We start from the raw sequence: 18,890 nt of genomic DNA, 5'->3' as shown, positions 1-18,890 counted from the left end.
ATTGGCCATGTGACCTTGGACAAGATACTTGACCTCTGTCTGCTTCCACATCTTCATGTGTAAAGTGGCCAGTGATAATATGGCAGTTCCTATTTCAATGTCTTGTCAAGGGATTAAATGAGTAAGTTATATATGTAAGAAACGAAGAAGAACACTGGCAGATAGTAAGTTCTCAATACATTTGAGTTACTATTTGTTTGTATTGTAATATTTGTATATATTTGTAATATTATATATTATTTGTTTGTTATGCTTCTGGTTTACAAAATGCTTCCACAGACATTATTATCTCTTGACTAGCCTCCAGATCATTTGACTCTCAGCCCAGGTATTTGGAAGAAATTCAGAATATTGGGTAAGGTCCAGCATCCTTTACTGATCCCTCCCCCACCCCCACCACCAGGAGGCTAGTCTATTAGGTATGATTTTCTCAGCCCAGTCCTGTCTTTTTGCTCCGTGCTCTGAGCAAGTGCTCTGCAAGGCTTTGGGACACTTCCTCTGCTCTAGCAGAAGCTCTCACCCTGGGAAGTATGAACTCTCCCGCACCCCTTACACAGGCAGAAGGCAGAATTATGCACATTGTTGATGGAGCCCCAGTAGTCTTTATCTCCCCACTTCTAGCACCACTGGACATTCTTTAGAAAAGCAGTTCTGGCCCAAGAGAATTAAGCTGTGTCATTTCCCCTGCTAAAACCTTTAGACGTCTTATAAAGCAGCAGCAAAAAACGGTTTCGCGAGCGCTGGTCACCCCCCCCCCCCCCCCACATACACACACACTCCAGGCAGGGAAAGGAGCTGATATTTTTGGAGAACCCTCATGCATGTAAGGCTAGGTTACTAGGATGCACACAGATAAGGGCAGGGGGCTGTGGAGGGCAGAAGCAATTTATCCAGCCGCCACAGTGGATAAAAGCTTTCATTATGCCCTTACCAGCATTATGATCTTCCTCAACTTTGCTGAGCTGAGTTTTGTCATCTATAAACTGGGATAACCATTGTACACACCCCATAGGGTCATAAACATTCAAAGAGTCAATTCATTTCTTATGCGTGGCACAATGACTGACATAAAATAGTCCAATAAATGTTGGGTTCATTATTGTGCAAAAAAAGAGCAGCTAAGGTTTTACTCTGTGCCTTTTCCATGAAATCAAGTGGGGCTCTTGTCCTTGACGGAGGACGATAAGTTTGTCTCCAAATGAAAGAGCTTTAACCCCCAAGCCAAGTTCAGGGTGTGGGGGATGGGGTGGGGTGGGTATGGTTAGGACTCCCACCTTTGGGTGCCTGGGGGGCTCCGTCGTTTAAGCGTCTGACTTTTGGCTCAGGTCATGATCTCATGGTTTGTGAGTTGGAGTCCCACATTGGGTGAGCCCTGCTTGTCTCTCTCCTTCTCTCTCTGCCCCTGGTGGGATTCTCTCTCTGTCTGCCACTCGCTCACTTGTGCCCTTTTTTTTCTCTCTCTCTCTAAATAAATAAATTTATTTTTAAAGAAGACTCCCACCTTCTTTGAGGTGAGAGTAGTTTTATCCAACCTATGATACACATTCACTTACATGTCACCACTGAGCAATGATCAGCTACTCTTTCCTTGAATCCTTTCATTGACAGGGTGCTCATTCCCTAACGAAAACCCACCCATTTCCAGCCTGAACACCTTTTATAATTAGAAAGTGTTCTTTCTCTGTTCCTTCTCCCTCCACCTCCCCCTCCACTTCCCACTTTCCCTGTCCTTCTCCTTCCTCCTTTCATCTTCCCCTTTCTCTTCTTCTTCCCACTCAGTCCTCTCCCTCTCCCCTCCCAGGCCCGAGAGCCTGAGGTCCCTGAAGTCACTATTTCAGTCCTGGAGAGCACGGTAGGTCTTCAGTGTGGCCACTTGGCCACCTGCTGGGAACTTGGTCTCCAGTGGCCACGACAATCCTCTGGATTTTGTAGGGTCTTTCGGAAGCAAAACCTTTTATCTGGGCCTACAGGGCTTGGCCTTCTGGTTCATTAATACCATCCATCAGTTGGCCCAATTTCCATTATTAACCCATCTACAACCGCAGGAACCACATGAAAGTTGACACGGCCCGAGCTGGTATCTGGAGGCCCAGCTGGCTCTATGTGCAAGTCATGGAGAAGACTGGGGCCTGGGGAGCGACTCCCCGGAACCCACGCACACGGGCGGCCCTCTTTGGTTCGAATCCGCCGCCTTGGCCGCACCCGGACGCGGCGGCCCGCGCCCGGCCCGGAGCAGCCTCGGGCGGCGCTGTGGCTTTAAGAGAGGGGCGGGGCCCCGGTGCTGGCAAGGCAGGGCCGGCCCACCGGGCTCCTTTTTCCTTTTTGATCCATTCAAAAATTACTCATTGCAAATTCCCGGACTGCTGGGACCGGAGAAGGAAGGGGGCGGAGGAGAGAGGGCTGCTGCGGGCGCCGCGCTGGGGGGCACCCAGGGGCCCGAGCAGCTGACGGCTGGTCCGGCCCCAGCAGCCCGCGGGCCGCTCCGGCTCCGGTGGCCTCACCAGGAAGCGTCAGTCTCGACTCTGGGGAAGCTCCGAGCGCCGCCTCCGCCGCCGCCGCCGCCTCCCGCCCGGCGCCGGGTCCCCGAGCCCCCTCCCCTGCTCCCTCCCGGACGCTCGGGCTCGGGCGCCTTCCCCGGCGATGGCTGGCCGCTGAGCCATGGCTCAGTACGGCCACCCCGGCCCGCTCGGCATGGCTGCGAGAGAGGAGCTGTACAGCAAAGTCACCCCGCGGAGGAGCCGCCAGCAGCGCCCGGGCACCATCAAGCATGGATCGGCGCTGGACGTGCTGCTCTCCATGGGCTTCCCCAGAGCCCGCGCGTAAGTGGCGGGGCTCGCGCCCCTCGCGCCCCACGCGGCCGGCCCTCGGCTTCGCTCCGGCTCGCCTCCCCGCGCCTGCCGGACGGGCGGCGCGCTCCCCCGCTGCCCACCACCTGCTGGGGCAGAACGGGCGCGCGGGCGGCCCGGGACTCGGCCCCTCCCGGCGCGGGAGCGGGCGGGGGCGCCTGCTTGCGGCGCCCAAGGTGAGGCACGCCTACGGGGTCGCGTCCCAGGTGCCGTGCCCTGCGGCCGGCCCCCGCGGTGGGATGAGCCCGTCCGTGGCGGGCTCCCCGAGGTCTGCAGCGCCGGGCCCCCGGGGAGGCGGGGCCCCGCCGAGGATCCCATCCCGAGCGCTGGGCTGGCTTAGGATCCTCCGGTGGCTGGGAAAAGGCGAAGGCACCGGCGGGGCGGAGGGGCCGGCGCTCTTACTGCGGTGCCTTCCAGCTCCGGATGTCGCTCCCCGGGTCGGTCTCCCTGCGGAGTAGGAGGAGCGGGGACGTGGGTGTTGCTGCGTGTTCATTGATAGGGAGGATGGAATAGGAAGGAGAAGCGATTCCTCCTGGGGACCTGGGTTCTCGTCAGTGGTGACGGCAGCGCGGAAATCTGTGGGTGCCCGAGAGTAAGGAGGGGAGCTGTCCTCCCTCATCCTTCTTCCCCTTGGAGGGTGGGGTGGGGAAGGGCCGAGGGAGCGCAGGTGGCTGTTCCTGCAGTCCGCCGGGAAGAGGCCCGGCCGCTTGCTTGCACGAGGCGGCAGCAGCAGCAGCAGCAGGGGCCTTAAGCCTGTCGATTAAGACCGTGGGGCTGGAACCCTGCCTAGGAGGAAGCCAAGGCCGGGTGGCCGGGCCAGGCCCCTTCTCCCTTGGTTAATTTCTGGAGGGCAGATTTCTTAGGTGGGGACCCAAGGCCTGCCATCCTGTGGAGGCGCTGCTTCTTTGAATGACATCACCTAAACGGGAGAGTTGGGCAAACTTTATCGGAAAGGGCCAAGTTAAGGAAAAAAAAATTTTCTCCTCCCTTTTCTTCGGTTGGTAAGTCTAGGTTACCCTTCCCCAACCCCTGGGCGGATCTTGCTTCCTCTGTTCTTTACTAACTTGGCTGCAATCTCCTAACCAAAGCAGACCCCTGGTTTTATCGTTCCGCCCCGCCCGGCTGGGACTGGTTGGAGTGGCCTTGGAAACTCAGGAGGCTGACTCAGGTGTTTGCCCGGGGTTGACTTCCAAAGCAGTGGGACTCCGCTTCCCCATGCCAGAGTTACAGGGAGAAAGTGTGGTGGGTTCTGCAGGGCTGCGTCAGGCGTGGATGTTATGTTGCCACTTAGGTCCTTACTATGGGTGATGTGTGTGCCTCCCTCTCCTTAAGCACGGGAGGTAGGGGCTGGAAAATCAGCTGGGCAATGCTGCACAATGAGCGCCGTCTTGGGCATCTGCCTTTTTGGAAGCGAGGCCAGCAGTAAGGACCTAAATTGCTTAATTAAGGCAAGAAATGCTTAACTGCACTCAGACTGTCCTGTTGGCTCTTCAAACCCACTTGCCAGCGGCGTCTTTTCTCCTGCACTGGGTCCAGGAGGCCTTGCCCATGTCCTGACAGATGAGGATGATGGTCTAATTGTGGCTGGCCGAATTCCTGAGATCTCCTAATAGCTAGCATTTATTGAGTACTTACTGTATACTGTTCTAAGCACTTTACTTTAAGTAACCACGTAGCCTTCCAGCAACGCGATGAGAAAGCTAATTCGTACGCCTGTTTTACGCATTCGGAGACAGGTTTATAGAAGTTGCGTAACTTGCTTAAAGTCACAACACTAAGCAATAAAGCTGGCCTGCAAACCCGGAGTATGTCTGCCTGACCTCACATCCAGAGCCAGTATGTAATGCCTTAATGCGGGTAAAACGCTTAGGGCAGTGCCCTGGAGCCTAGTGGGTAATTATTAAATGTCAGCTCCTGTATTAGTTTCCGTGGCTGCTATAACAAATAACCACAAATTTGCAGGCTGGAGCCAACGGAAGTTGATTTTCTCCCAGTTCTGGAGGCGAGAAGCCCAAAATCTGTGTCACTGGCTGCAATCAAAGTATCAGCAGGGCCGTGCCTCCTCTGGAAGGTTCCAGGGGAGAATCCATCCCTTGCCTCACCCAAGCCTTTGTGGCTGCTGGCAGGTTTTGGCTTGTGGGTGCATCACTCTCATCTCTGCCTGAGTGGCCACATCGCCGTTCTTTGTGGCTCGAGTCTCCCTCTGCCCCTTTCCTATAAGGACCTTGTGATTGCTTTTAGGGCCCCTCCAGGTAATTCAGGATAGCCTTCCCATCTCAGGATCCTTAATCACATCCGCAAAAGCTTTTTTTTTTTTTTTAATTTTTATCATCAGGCAATGTTTACAGTTCCAGGGATACAGACTTGTCTATCTTTTGGGGAGCCATTCTTCAGCCGATCACAGCAATTATTATTATTATGACTATTATGAAAGGGGGGCCAAGTGGGTCCTCATGAGGCAGCCTGGGCTGGAAGGAGGTTGGCTTTGCCATTCTGTCTCCCCATCAGATTCCCTGCCTGGGGGGGTGGGGTGGGGGCAGAGCCGATGGCTGTCACCTGACCTGGTTTTACTCTCCCTAGGCTGCCAGGCCAAGAAGAAAGAGAGCTGGGGCATCGGGCTTAGCTTCTGAGAAGCCTCTTTCTCAGGCCTTAAGGCTGGAGGCAGCAGCACGATGACATCGCAAGCAGGAGGGAGCAGTGATGGTTTCCTGGGCTCTGGGAGACTTGGCTGTGATGCCTCAGGAAGGGATGAGACCAGTGTCTGGAACGCGGCCCTTTGGAGAGAATGGTGGTGGCCCAGGCCACAGCCCAGGCCCAGGCCGACAGCTCTGGTTTCCCTGTGGGTGTCCCTGGGTCTGCTGCCTTGCAGCAGCAGAAAGGGACCTTCCACGGAGCTCTGGGTGGGTGGGCAGAGAGCTCAGGCCAGCAAGGCCCAGGTCCTATTCCAGCCTGTGCTGTGGTCTTGGGTAAGTCACTTAACTCCTCAGGGCCTCACTGGCTCCCTCTGGGGGGAACAGGATTAATTAGCGCATGCTTATTAGGTGCCTACAAGGGAGAGGAGTGCTGAGCCAGCAGGGTGACCTCAGGGTATGTTCCTTCTAGCTCATCACTTCCCTGGAGCTGCGCTAGGATTTTTCCATCCCACCCTATTACCTTCGGTCCATCGACACTGCTGTAGAAAGACCTGCCAAATGGAGGATTAAGAAGTAGCGATTTTTCCGGTGTCTGTGCGTGTGTGCGCGTGTGTGCGCGTGTGTGCGTGCGTGCGTGTGTGTGTGTGTGTGTGTGTGTGTGAGAGAGAGAGAGAGGGAGAGAGAGAGAGAGAGAGAGGGAGGGAGGGAGGGAGGGAGGGAGTGCACAACGTAAGGAGGTGTTAGGAAGGCCTCAGGAAGAATTTAAGGGGCCAGAATGGCCAATCCCTTCCTTTTTTTTTTTTCTTTTCCTTTTTCTTTTTCCTTTTCCTTTCTGTGCCTATTAGCTCTTCTAAAAGTTTCTGTTCCAGAAGTTCTAAAAATAAAGGTCCAGCTTGGTCAAGGCTAGAGCAGGTTTAGTGGGAAGGAAAGAGAAGAGCCTGCCGAGCCAAGGAGGAGGGTGCCTAGGGGTCAGAAGAGAAGGCGGCGGGACAGGCGCTCTGATGGGGTTTGTTGCTTTGCTACTTGATTTCATACCATCCCCTCCTGGCCTCTGTGGTTGGTGGGGGGTGGGGAGGGTGGGGCTCTTATCTCTTATCTCTTCTGCAGCTTGAGGCCAACTGTGGGAGCTTCACCAAACCATTGAATTTGAGGAGTCTTTGCTGATCCAACGCTGACCTTTTGTTTTGTTTTGGTTGGGTTTGTTTGAGGCTGCCGTCTGTCTCTAGCAAATGACTCTAATGTTTGCTAAGGATGGAAAGATACAGTCTTGCAAAAGGATGGGGGTGGGCAGGGAGGGGGTGGGCAGGGGATCCGGGGCCCATGTGCAGGTCCCGCTTCTGACACAGAAAGCTTTTAGGTTTTCCATTTTCCTCAATATCCTGATCAGCTTCCGGGCACAGTAACACCTAGCCTGTGTAACTCACGGGGCTTTGTGAAGACAAAACGAGTCACGGGCAGGAAAGGATCTCGAATTACTTAAAAATATAGTGTGGACGCCAGACAGATAGGATTATGGTATTGTTGTGTCGGGTTGGAAGAAACGGAAGTAAGGTGCTTGCTGGTTGAGGTCTCCAGCAAGATGGTCATGTGCCGTTAGGTCGACCTTTTCTCCTATGAAGCATATTTGAACGATGCCTAGTTGAAGAGCAGGACGGTAGAAGAAGGAACTTTCCTTGGGACGGTAAGCTGCATTTGCTATGCCTCGCTGTGCAAAGAGAAAACACCCTCAGAGCTGGCTGTGCGTGCAACTGAGAGGCACCTTGCAGAGCCCATGAATTAAAGTATCCAGTTTCTCCGGCCTTCTGTAGCTTACCTGGTGGTTGACCTTAGATCCTCTGAACTCAGCATCCCTGAGTTAACTCAGGGATGGTTAACTCAGCATCCCTGAGTTGTGGCCACTTCTGGGCAGGGACCTTGGGGAGAGAGAGAAGACAAACCCTGACCCACCTGGGGGTGAGAGGATCTTTCTTATAGGTGGGCAAGGCAAAGAATTCTCGAAGCTACCCGGCTAGACCGCGCATTCATCCGACACTCCTCTACGTCTGTTATTTTGCAGTTGAAAAAATTACTCTCACAGGCACCAAATTGCCCTCTTGATTAGCACGGCAGTCTTGTGAGGTAAAGCACATGATTAAAGGCTCGTTTTATTTATTTATTTATTTATTTATTTATTTACTTTTGAGAGAGAGAACAGAGTACGAGCGGGGGAGGGGCAGAGAGAGGGAGACGCAATCCGAAGTAGGCTCCAGGCTCTGAGCTGTCAGCACAGAGCCCGACGCGGGGCTCGAACTCAACCACCCTGCGATCAAGAGTCGAACGCTTCACCGACCGAGCCACTCAGGTGGCCCCAAAGGGAGGGGACTTCAACACGCATTTTTATTTTTAATTTTATTGAGGTAAAATTTATGTACCTGAAATGAAATCTATCGAAGGATTGATCAGCTTTGACATATGAACATCCCCGTGAAACCACCACCGTAAGACACAGCACTTGCCTGTCACCCCTGAAAGTTCCCTTGCGCCTCTTTCCAGTCAGTTTCTTCTCCACCCTATCCCTGGGGAGCTGGTCTGCTTTCTGTCACTGCAGATTAGCTTGCATCTTCTAGACCTGCATGGACGCAGAATCCTACAGTGTATATACTCTTATGCCTGCCTGGCTTCTTCCCTTCAGCCTCATATTTTTGAGATTCTTCCGTGATGTTGCGTGAATCAGTAGTTCATCTCCTGTTGTCGCTGGTAGGTCTTGGGGTCTTTGAATTTGCTGCTAACGTAATTATAACCCCTTGGGTTCCACTTTCTGTGGAAGTTCCGTGACGCCCTAATAATATTACCTTAGATTTTTCGACCACCTTAGAGATGACCGGGCAGCTTTATATACGTAATCACTCTCAAGTCTCAGACGTTGGATGGTTTCATGAGAAAACTGAGGTTCAGGAGATTCAGTGCCACAAAGAGCGAAGAGCACCATGTTTCGGGACTGTGTCCCCTGGTTTTTGTCACCACCTGCCCCCTGCCCTCTGCTGCCTCAAACTCTGGCTGCTTTTCACGCGGTGGGCACTAATTAGTTCTCAGAGCTAAAGGCTTGCCTTTTCAGAGAAGCAATAAACCTAGGGAGTCCTGGGTCCCCTGCCATCTCCACTCTGGCCGGTGACAGTGATGGTGGAGGTGTCGGCGTCCCCCTGATCCCAGCAGGCACCCGACGCGTGTGTGCTTGTGACAGGGCGCCCCTCTACTTGGGCAGTCAGGAACTGGACAGACCCCATCATCATCTGCCTCATATACCGACGTGTCAACCGTGGTCGCTCAGACAGCCGGGAGACCTGGGGGCCGGCCGTCCAGCGTGTAATGCTTCCGTCTCCTCGTCTGTAAAATGTTGACAATAACACACGTACCTTGAAGGGCTGTTGGAAAGGCTGAGGGTGCCATTCCGTGCCAACAGTCAGTGAGCCTTGGGTGCAGACACAGGCGTCACGGCCACTCCAGCGGTGATCTTATCCTGCACGGCTCCTTTGTGGCCTCCGCGTTTCATCTCCTCGCGCCTCACTGAGCCGTGGGCCTAAAGAAGTGAGTCGGGGGTAGAGCCTATGCCATTCCTCGGTACTCGGGTTCTGTTCCCCCTGCACCTCTGTCCGTAGAGCGCCCTGAGGGGTGCCAGGCGGAGCAGAAGCAGATCTGGAGCCGAGCCAGTGCTGCCCGAGCTGCTGGCTATCCTAAGTGACCCGGGTTGGGGATTTGTAGGAGTGCCATATGGTTGGCTTCTGATTCGTCTCAAATGGAATCAGACTGTAGCCCTGGAGAAAGGGGCGGAGAAAAGCTCATTCAAGAACAGTTTCTCTGCACTGTGATGGGCACAGTCCCAGCGGAACTGGGTGGCCTCTGGAGAGCCAGACACTTGTGGTCCCCACCGGGACCGACAGCTCTTGTCTTCTTCATTGGAGGAATTTCCCAGGGGGCACTGGGTGTCACCCAGAGGCTTATGGGAGAACGTCCCTGGAGGGTGGGTGCATAGGTGTGGCAGACCTTCTGTCAGGTGCTCAGGGTCATGTGATAGGAGGGCTCCTGTCTTGTTGGTCCCTCTGGCCAACAGCCCCCCCCATTTTCCTGGCGACTTTGCAGGCGTGTTCCTTGCCACCTACTGTTTATGGGGAGGAGGCCTATTAACGAATGCCTCAGACGAACATCCAGAAATCGCCTGAGCTCTTACTATGTGCGCAGCATCCTAGTAAACTCCGCGTGGTTCTCAGGAGGGGAAGATGAATGCCAAGTTTCACCACCTGGCCCTCTGAAGTCGGCTGTCAGAGGCAGCCTGGAACTCTCTCTAGCTGACTGCCATCCTCCACAGTGGCCCCCCTGTGCATCCTTCTGGGCCTGGGTGATAGTCTGAAGGCTCTGTACTCCGCTCACACCCCACTGGTAGCCCAGTGGTCGCATAAAGCAAACTCAGTTTACCTTTCTGTCAGACCCTGGCTTTGCACTCTCGCTCTGCTCTCATTTTTTGGCCATGTGGCTTCACACCCAGCCTTTTCCTTCTCCGGGCCTCAGACTTGCCAACTGCAAAAGGGGTCGAAGTCAACCACACCTCAGGCGTTCTGGTGACGCGAGGGTGACACGGACAGGTGTCTCTGGACGGCACGAGGATGTTTTCACCGCCTCTTGTGTGCTTGTCTGTTCCAGAGCATTTGGCTTCTCCGTGTCTGTTTTATTTTTTTGCGGTGCTTTGCTGTCAAATTCTTCTCTTCTCCCTTCAGAGAAAACGGTTCAGGACTGACAATTGAAATTCTGGAGAGTAAACAAACGGGAAGAAAGAATGATAGGAGGTAATTACAACGGGCGGGGAGGGGGGCGTCATTTAAGTAGTACACAATAGTGTAATTTTCAAATTGGCACATGATGTGCTCTCTTGCAAAAACACAAGGAAAGTGCTGGTTAACTGAGAGAGGAGGTTGGTGCCTGGAGCCCAGCCCCTGGGGGAAACAAATTGCCCACGGGCACCTTTTTAATCAAAGGGGCATCTCCCCTTCTGGAAGTCACCAGCTGTTGGTGTAACAACAGTTCCCGTTGTGTTCGGCTGCCCCAGTGGAAGCGTGAACATTCTTGTACATAAAGCAGCCGTGGCAATGAACCCCGCCAGGGACGAGGGCCGTCGCCACCCACAGCGGGAAGCTGAAAGGAACACCACCAGAGCAGCTCACAGCAGCCCGGAAAATGCCAAGGGGACGTGGACAGCACAGATGGCCAGAGGCAGCCGAATGGTTCAGACTTCTCTTCGGGTTTAGTTGGATAAACCTTCTCTCGGAATCAGGTAGCCAGCTTGTTTAGAATCCCGCTTCCGTGTTGGCTGTGCCCCGTTCCAAAATATTTATAGTGAGCCTTCCCTCTCCAAATGTTTGGTCTCTTATCTCGGGTAGGAAATGCTTACAGGGCAGGGAAGAAATGTGCCTCCAATGGCTGCTCATGTATCCAGTCTATTTAAACACAGACAAACATACTCAGAACCGTACGGAGCAGCCGGAATTCTGAACCAGTGGTGTCTCGTGCGTCGGACTGTAACCATCCTGTCCTTGAATTGACGGCGGGGACCCGTCATTTCTTTGCTTTCTGCCTAAGCAGATCGCACCCACCCTGGAGAACTAGTTCAGTCACAAATACGTCGGGCGTCTCTTCCCTGGCCTGCCCCTTCCCTGCCCTCCCGGCCTCCCTTCTTCTCTCCTCTCTCTTTTCTGGTCCCTTCTCCCTCCAGCCTTATTGAACTTTACTCTCTGTGAGGCAAGCAGGGAAGAGAAGGGCACGATGCCTACTTTACCCGGCCTCTTAACGAATGAAATATGAAAACCATATTTACCATATGGTTTTACCTATAGGTGGAATCTAAAAAACAGAACAAATGAATCAACAAACCAACAAAAGGCAGAAACAGGCCCCCAAATACAGAAGACAAAACGGATGGTTGCCGAAGGTGGGGGAGTGGGCAACACGGGTGAAGGGGAGAGGGAGATCTAGGCATCCAGGTAGGGAATGAATAAGTCACAGGAATGAAGGGCCCAGCGTAGGGAGTACGTCAGTGGTACTGTAATAGAGCTTTCTGGTGACTGATGGTAGCCACACTTGCTATGAGCACAGCATTACATATCGTCTTGCCAAATCACTATGCTGTACACCCGAAATTAATACAACATTGTGTGTCAACTCTACTTCAACAAAACTTAAAAACAAACAAACAAACAAACAGCCTAACATTGCAGGTGTTATCTCCATCAAGTGTTTCGTAATGCCCGTCAAAAAGAATTTTTTTTTTTTTTAGTTTTTTTTAAATTAAAAAAAAAATGTTTATTTTCTTTTCGAGAGGTGGGGGAGGAGCAGAGAGAGAGGCACAGAGGATCCGAAGCGGGCTTTGTGCTGACAGCAGAGAGCCCGACGCGGGGCTCGAACCCCCGAACCGAGCGATCGTGACCTGAGCCGAAGTCGGAGGCTTGACGGACTGAGCCACCCGGGCGCCCCAGTGCCAATTTTGTTTTTTAAATGTATATGCACTTTATTACGTATTTATGGGCAACTATGATAACCTGTGATAACAGGAGTTGGGAGTACAGAGGATCATTATATATAATCTCTGCCCTCAAGGAACTGGCAGTCTAGTGCGGAAGATAGAAAATTATGATAAAATGTGGTCCATGCGCTGCAAGAGATAGACGCAGTGTGTATGTGAGAGGAAGAGGGTGCTGTAACCAGACAGGAAGACCTGAGGTAAACTCAGGGTGTGAACAGAATGGCCACAGCACCCTTCAGTGTGAGGGGGGGGGGGAGTTTGGGAAGATGAGTAGACCGTTTGAATGATTTCATATTGTACCACAAGGGAAGATAAGATTTTAATTTAAACTTGAGTTTCTTGACTCACTCTGCTCATGACTCTCCCGCCTTCTCCCCCGCTGTTACTATCTACCTTGGAAAGAGAAGGAGACATTTTGGCTACCAAGAGACACGGCTGGCCCATAGCTGGGCCTGAGTTGAGGTTGGATGTTATTTCATTCACTCTTCCACTGGCATTTACTGAGTGCCTCCTATATGCCAGGAACTTGTTAGGGATGTGACAGTTGTCTTTCTTCTCCAAGAGCTCAGCCTTCCTCGAGAGAGAAAGACGTGGAAACACTAATTGTGATATAGCAATATGATTAGTGCTGTGGTTGAGATTTGAAATAAGCCCTGTGGGACCACAGAAAAAAACAATTAGTGTAACTGAAGAAGGTTTTGAGGAAAGCAGAGGAGGTGATCATTAAGGCAGACCTTAAATAATGAGTAGAGATTTTTCTGGGCATGAGGAGAGGACGCATTTCAGTCAGAGGGAACAGCTTGACTTCAGAGCAAGGCACCCTGGGGCTGGGATTGGTGGGAAGGAGACAGAGAAGTAGTGAGAGGTGAGGTGGAAAAATGCGCTGGGGCCGGATTGTTTTCTGGAGGTTGTGGGAAATAAAGTCTTAAAGCGAGAAGGCGGTGGAAAGAATGGAACAGAGCAGAGCAGCACTACACATGGAATCCAGTTGGAAGGTGCCTGTAATGGTCCCAGTGGACGATTCATAGGACTCGGATTGAGATTACAAGAGCCAGATTCTAGAGATATTTTTGAAATGGAATCGACAGGATTTATGATCCATTGGATGCGAGGAGGAGGGGCAGCGGAAAGGTAGCGGAAGATTTTGAGCTTGGCAAATTGGAAAGGTGGAAACATTACCAACCAAGTTAGGACACACAGAAGGTTGGGTGACCCAGAGGATGCGATGATGTCCTCTGGGACACGTTAGAGGTGCTGTGAACGCATAGATCAGGAAAGAGGGATCTGGAGCTCCGAGGGGAGGTCGGGCTGGGAACTGATGGGAGCAGAGGCAGGTGTGAAGAACAGGCAGAGAGCAAAGAAAAGGAAAGGAGCCAACCCCCAAGGATAGAATTGCGGGGACCAGCTGGTGGGTAGGGAAGAAAGACGGTGAAGGAGGCTAAGAGGAATGGTTCAAGAAGCAGGAAAAGAACGAAATGACAGGTGTCCTGGAAGAGGACAGGGGAGAAGAGACTTTCATGAAAAAGATTGAGGTCCACAAAATGTTCCATTCCCTCTGCACTTCCAAAGTGAGTCAAGTTGTTGGTTGTGGAGGAGGTGTTCCCAGACGAAGATTCCAAAGCCTCTCTGCGGGGTTTCTGGCAATCCTCTCCAGCATCCCCAGTCTTCCTGAGGATCAGACCCCTGGGATGCCGCCCTGCTCTCTGAGAACTCTTTCCTCAGACGGCTGGAGTCTCCTTTCTGGAATTGAGGCCGCTGACCGGGATCTAACCGTGAATGGACAGATTATCTGGAATCTCTGATGTAAGAGTCATCTCCCCTTTGGATTCCCTCACCAACAGAGATTTCACCTGCTCCCCCATCCATATCTCAGAACCCTGCCTCCACCCATCCATATCTGAACTCACCTGTCCTCACTGGAAACCAGGTCAAGGTCACCTGATTCTCCTTGCTGGAGTGACCCTTCATTCATTTCAGTCTTTCCCGATGGTTACTGCATGCCCGCCAATGCCCTAAGGACTGTGGCTAAAGCAGTGAGAAACCTTCTCAGTTCCTCCTCTCTTTGGTCTCCGGATGGTGAGATCTCAGCCTGCCATGCGCTCAGCTCATTTTCTGTAATTTCCTCTCTCCAGTAAGCACCTGTTACTACCATCTCTGCATCAGAAATAGCTCTTCGAGGAAGGCTGGGGATCTGTGCTCCGTCTGTAAGACATCAAGACTCATGAGGTGGCCGGTGGTCAGGGACTGGAGCAGCCTCCGTGTCCCCAAGAGAAGGTGTTGTCCAGTCTTCTAAGTCATTGCAAGCTGGTTCGCACGCATGGGTCTGCCTGCCCTCCCCTACAACCCGGAGACGAGCGGGGATGTGTGGCCCCTGAACGGATGACGGCTTTATTGGGTGCTCAGGAAGGAAGTGCTGGAGGAAAGAAGAGGGACAGGGAACCAAGAGAAGATCTTGAGATGGGGGCACCTGAATCAAGGTTGGAGAGAGTGCTTTTACTCCAAAGAAAAGGAAGTTATAGTTTGCATAGTAGGTTTTACGCTGAATTTCTCAGAGTCGGTAGGCATGGACGACGTAGAGAACAGAAGATACAGTTTTAAGTTTCGGTGGTTTGGCGAGCGGTGGTTCTTCGTGGGTCGCCAAAGAATGTGAAAATGCACAGCGTCGTGAACACAATACTTTGTGAAAGCTACAGATAACAGAAGGTGTAGGTCGACACAGGTGTCCAAGAGACGTTCGTTAGTTTTGACCTTCCAGACTGTGCCTAGTATTTAACCGCGTGATGATAATCTCTTGCTCCTGGCTGGAGAGTCCCGTATGATGGATGGTAGGGTTGGCTCTGGGGTGAAGAAGTTCAATGCGTAGTGAGAATTGCCGGTGAACCTTCTCCAGCCCAACTTCCTCTTTTTACGTAAAAGTAAAATGAGACAAACAAATGAAGTGATTTTTTCAAGACCGACAGCTGGTCTATGACAGAAGTGGACCTTAGGCCTCCTGACTCCCAGGCCAGAACAGTTTCTTTTTTATATACATCAGGCGACTTCCCTGAGTCCAGGCTCTGCCTCCAAGAGGGAGATTTCTAACAAGGCTTTTCGCCTCCGTTTCCTGGAGGAATGGACTGGGCTAGTCCCTTGATCAGCCCTTGCATACAGGTTCTCTGCCCTTTCTTTCCCTTTGCTTCCCTCCTTCTGCCTGCCATGTGCTTACATCTCGGCCTCTGGAAGAGGGAGCTAATTTGTCTCTGGCCAGTTGGAATGGTCACCTCTGGGACCCTTAGGTGTCTCGGCCACCCATCCTGGAGGGTAAGAACAAATACTGCCTTCCGCTCTGGGGGGAAGGAAGGCCGGCTTTAGAGACAAAAAGACTAGCTTCAGATCCTGGATCTGTCACTTTCTGAAGATGTGTGTTTACTTTTTAAATTTTTTTTTTTTAACATTTATTCATTTTTGAGAGACAGAGTGCGAGTGGGGAAGGGGCAGAGAGCGAGGGAGACACAGAATCCCAAGCAGGCTCCAGGCTCCGAGCTGTCAGCACAGAGCTCATTGCGGGGCTCGAACTCATGGACTGTGAGATCGTGACCTGAGCTGAAGTCGGACACTTAGCAGACTGAGCCATCCAGGTGTCCCTGAGGATGTGGTTTTGATCAAGTATTTTGATAGGTTGGATGAATCAAAATGAGGCAATGTGTATACACAGTTATACATATGTAATGAAAATGTGATGAAAAATGACAAAAAGTCATGCACACATGATGCGATAGTACCTATCAGTGGTTGGGTCCTGGGACTTTGAGGCTCTTCCAGAAAGTCTGTGAACTGTTGGTTTTGTGTGACGTCTGGTAGGCTGTTCTAGTCTTCCCTAAGCAAGCTCCGATGTTTCAGAGAGGCAAACGCTGAGCAAGGAACGCGAGCAGCCACATGAGAGGCCAGTTCCGTCAAAGTCAACACTTCCTTCTGGATGCTTAAATTTTCACTGCACCCCCTTTTGGGAAGTAGGGATGTGAGTCATAATGAGTTAGCCAAGGGGCTTTTGGGAACAACAAGATGTTTTGTGAAACACAGTGCATGTGACCAAAGCCACGTGTCGTATAATTTCCTATTGCTTCTGTCGCAGATGGGGGGACTTAAAACAACACGAATTCATTCTCTTACAGTCAGGAGAGCAGAAGTCCAAAATGGGTATTATGGGCTAACACCAAGATGTCCACAGCGCTGTGCTGTCCCTCTCGGAGGGAACTGGTTCCCTTGACTCTTCCAGCTTCCAGAGCCTGCCTGCATTCCCTGGCTCATGGCCCCTTCTTCCATCAACAGAATGACCACACCCACTTCTGCTTCCCTCTGTCTCTTCCTCTCCTGCCTCCCTCTAGAAAGACCTAAGGACCACATCGCTCCAGCTCAAGATGCTTAACTTAGGCACATCTGCAAAGTCCCTTTTGCCTGGTAAGGGAACATATTCATAGGTTCAGAGGATTAGGACATGGGCGTCTTTGGGGACCATTGTCTTGTCTACCATGGCATGTGGTTACCAAGTGTTACACACTTGGTCTGCCTGTCCTCTTAGTTCATGATGTTTGGCACAGAATGGTGGTCTAGCAGGCGCTCCTCATTTGCCTTTCCGGTTGCTAACCCATCTGCCGTCTTGTCAACCCTCATCATTCCAACGGGAGCCTTGAATGCTCCTCGCTAACCTTCGCTGAGCGCCTACTGTGTGCCAGGCAGTATTTTAAAACTTTACGTGTACATTGTTTTGTTTATTCCACATACCAGCCTTATGAGATAGGAACTGTTATTATCCCCATTTTATAGATGAGAAAACTGAGGCCCAGCAATTTTTAAGTGGCCCAAGACCACACAGCTAATAAGTGGTAGATCCAAGATGCAAACTCCAGGCAGCCAGACTCCCAGGTCTGAGTTCCTAACCCACACCCACCGTGTTGATGTGTGACTGTGCTTCGCAAAGTGTGACGAGTAGAAGGAAGCAAACTTGAGGTCCGGAGAAATGATGTGATGGCCTTAGATTACACAGAACTGGGGTCACTGGTTTAATCTGTTACTGCGCTCAAATAATTGCAGTGTGGTTGGCTGTCTACTGATGTACAGAGTTAAAGTGACATTATCACTCTTTCTGAAAGGGAGTGTGTGTGTGTGTGTGTGTGTGTGTGTGTGTGTGTGTGTGCACTACCCATCTCAGCTCCGGACTTTGAGAAGACAGGCACCGGATTGTACTGAAGAATTTACAGAACACCACGTTCCCTGCCGGCCACTTCTCCGGCCTCCACAGTAGAAAACAGGAAGGATGCTGTTCCCGTGGCCTCCATGAGGGGCTCTTTGGGCAGAGAACCTAATGGTTTGCCTGGTCCTCGTTTGAATGAGCGAATACACACGAAATGGTGCAGAGCCTGACTCATCAGTAAATGGTAGATGTGGTGGTTCAGATCAGTAGCTCTGGAATCACAGCATCGTGTGGGGCACAGGAGGGGCCTCTGGGTATAAGTTAATGAGCCACTGTAAATCTTCGGTGAGTTTCTAAGTTCGCTTCCCAACGTCTTTAAGGCCTGGGGCCTAGGGCTAATTTCAGTAGCATTCGGTTGATCGGATACACGTTGGCGGGGCTGGGGGCAGGGCGATGAGGGGGGGGTTGCTGGTCGAGGCACGTGGAGTGGTTCTTCTCAGTGCTGGACCCTGACCACACCACTGCTGCCTTCGGCCCGCTCACAAGTACACAGAGTGGCTCTCCTTATCATGAAGACTCCTTGGCACGTCAGCGGTGTGGTGATGATGACAGGGGCCCCCGGGGGAGTCCCCTTTTAGGTAGGTCTTCAAAATCAACACATCATCACGATGAGCCCCGTAGGGACCTCGGACCTCGCTCAGACCTTCGGCACCTTCGCGCGTCAGGATTGAGGAGAACGTTGGAAGTTCTTCTCTTCCTCCAAATGTAAGGTCACAGCCTCTCAACTGTGAGGCTGAACGGACCGCGGCCATACATGCCCCTTTGCCGTCTGGTTGCTTCAGACGCCACGGACCCCTGGGTGTCACTTCATCCACCAAACCGTGGCGGGGGGTGGGGGGGTGACAAGTGTGTTTGTGTTGTTATTATGGCCTGCGGCTGCCAGCCCTGAGGCTAGCCAGAGGGGGAGGAGGGACGCCAGGGAAACCACTCGAACAAGATGGCCTGATCATGCGCGATTGGTGAAGGCTTTCAAATGGAAGGACTCTCAGGGGACCTTGCAGCAACAAGGAGGGTTGCTGTTCCCTCGGCAGCTGGCTCCGAAAGATGTGGAAGATAAGGGGGCGAGTCTCATTTGAATCTCTTTCTAATTTCTCCCGTCCGTCTCTCGCATGGTGGGGATCTGGCCAGTGCATTTCCGAGTTGACCTGGGAGACAGGTAGTGTGGGGCTAAACGTGATTTACAGGGATATATGGGAGATGTTGAGGCAGGGCAGAAAGAAGATCCTGTTGATTCAACAAAAAATGTGCCGAGCAACGACTTTGTGCCAGGCACCCGGGACTTGTGCTGCGCGCTAGACGTAGAAATACGAGGAAGACCCTGTCTCTGAGCGCAGGGAGCCCTCAAGGTCTTGGGCAAGAAAGACTCAAGCAGATGACTGCAATATCATGTGATAAGAGACAGAGGAAGGTTCTCTCCTCCGATAGCTGGCTAGAGTGCTAACATAGGAAAAGAGGCTGCTTATTTTGTGGACCTCGCTGGGAAGTTCTGTTGCTGGGGGTGGGCAGTTTCCAGGTCACCAGAAACACAGTTTGGAAACCGATGGCCCAACCGTGATGTGTTCTGCCTCTGGAGGTCGTGTTTTCTCTCTCCGGTTATGAGTGACTGAGCTTTCTTATCAGCCTCCTCAGAAGGA

The 18,890-nt window shown here is 52.1% G+C and overlaps 1 protein-coding gene across 2 annotated transcripts in view; it reads left to right on the top strand.

Moving 5' to 3' along the window:
- Positions 1-2,305: 2,305 nt before the first annotated feature.
- The window catches only part of UBASH3B (ubiquitin associated and SH3 domain containing B), a 141,207-nt gene continuing 124,622 nt past the window's right edge, over positions 2,306-18,890 (top strand). The window contains exon 1 of one of the 2 annotated variants that reach the window (XM_086678832.1): positions 2,306-2,819. In XM_086678832.1, coding sequence (XP_086534958.1) covers positions 2,768-2,819 — 52 coding nt within the window. In that variant the 5' untranslated portion in view covers positions 2,306-2,767. The remainder of the gene's footprint in view (positions 2,820-18,890) is intronic. The other variant, XM_086678831.1, reaches the window with a different exon arrangement.

Source organism: Puma concolor, chromosome D1 (genome assembly GCF_028749965.1).
Source record: "Puma concolor isolate L17-30 chromosome D1, mPumCon1.1.hap2, whole genome shotgun sequence".
Lineage (NCBI taxonomy): Eukaryota > Metazoa > Chordata > Mammalia > Carnivora > Felidae > Puma > Puma concolor.
Note: the sequence above shows the minus strand (reverse complement) of the source record. Positions and strands in the feature narration are given on the sequence as shown.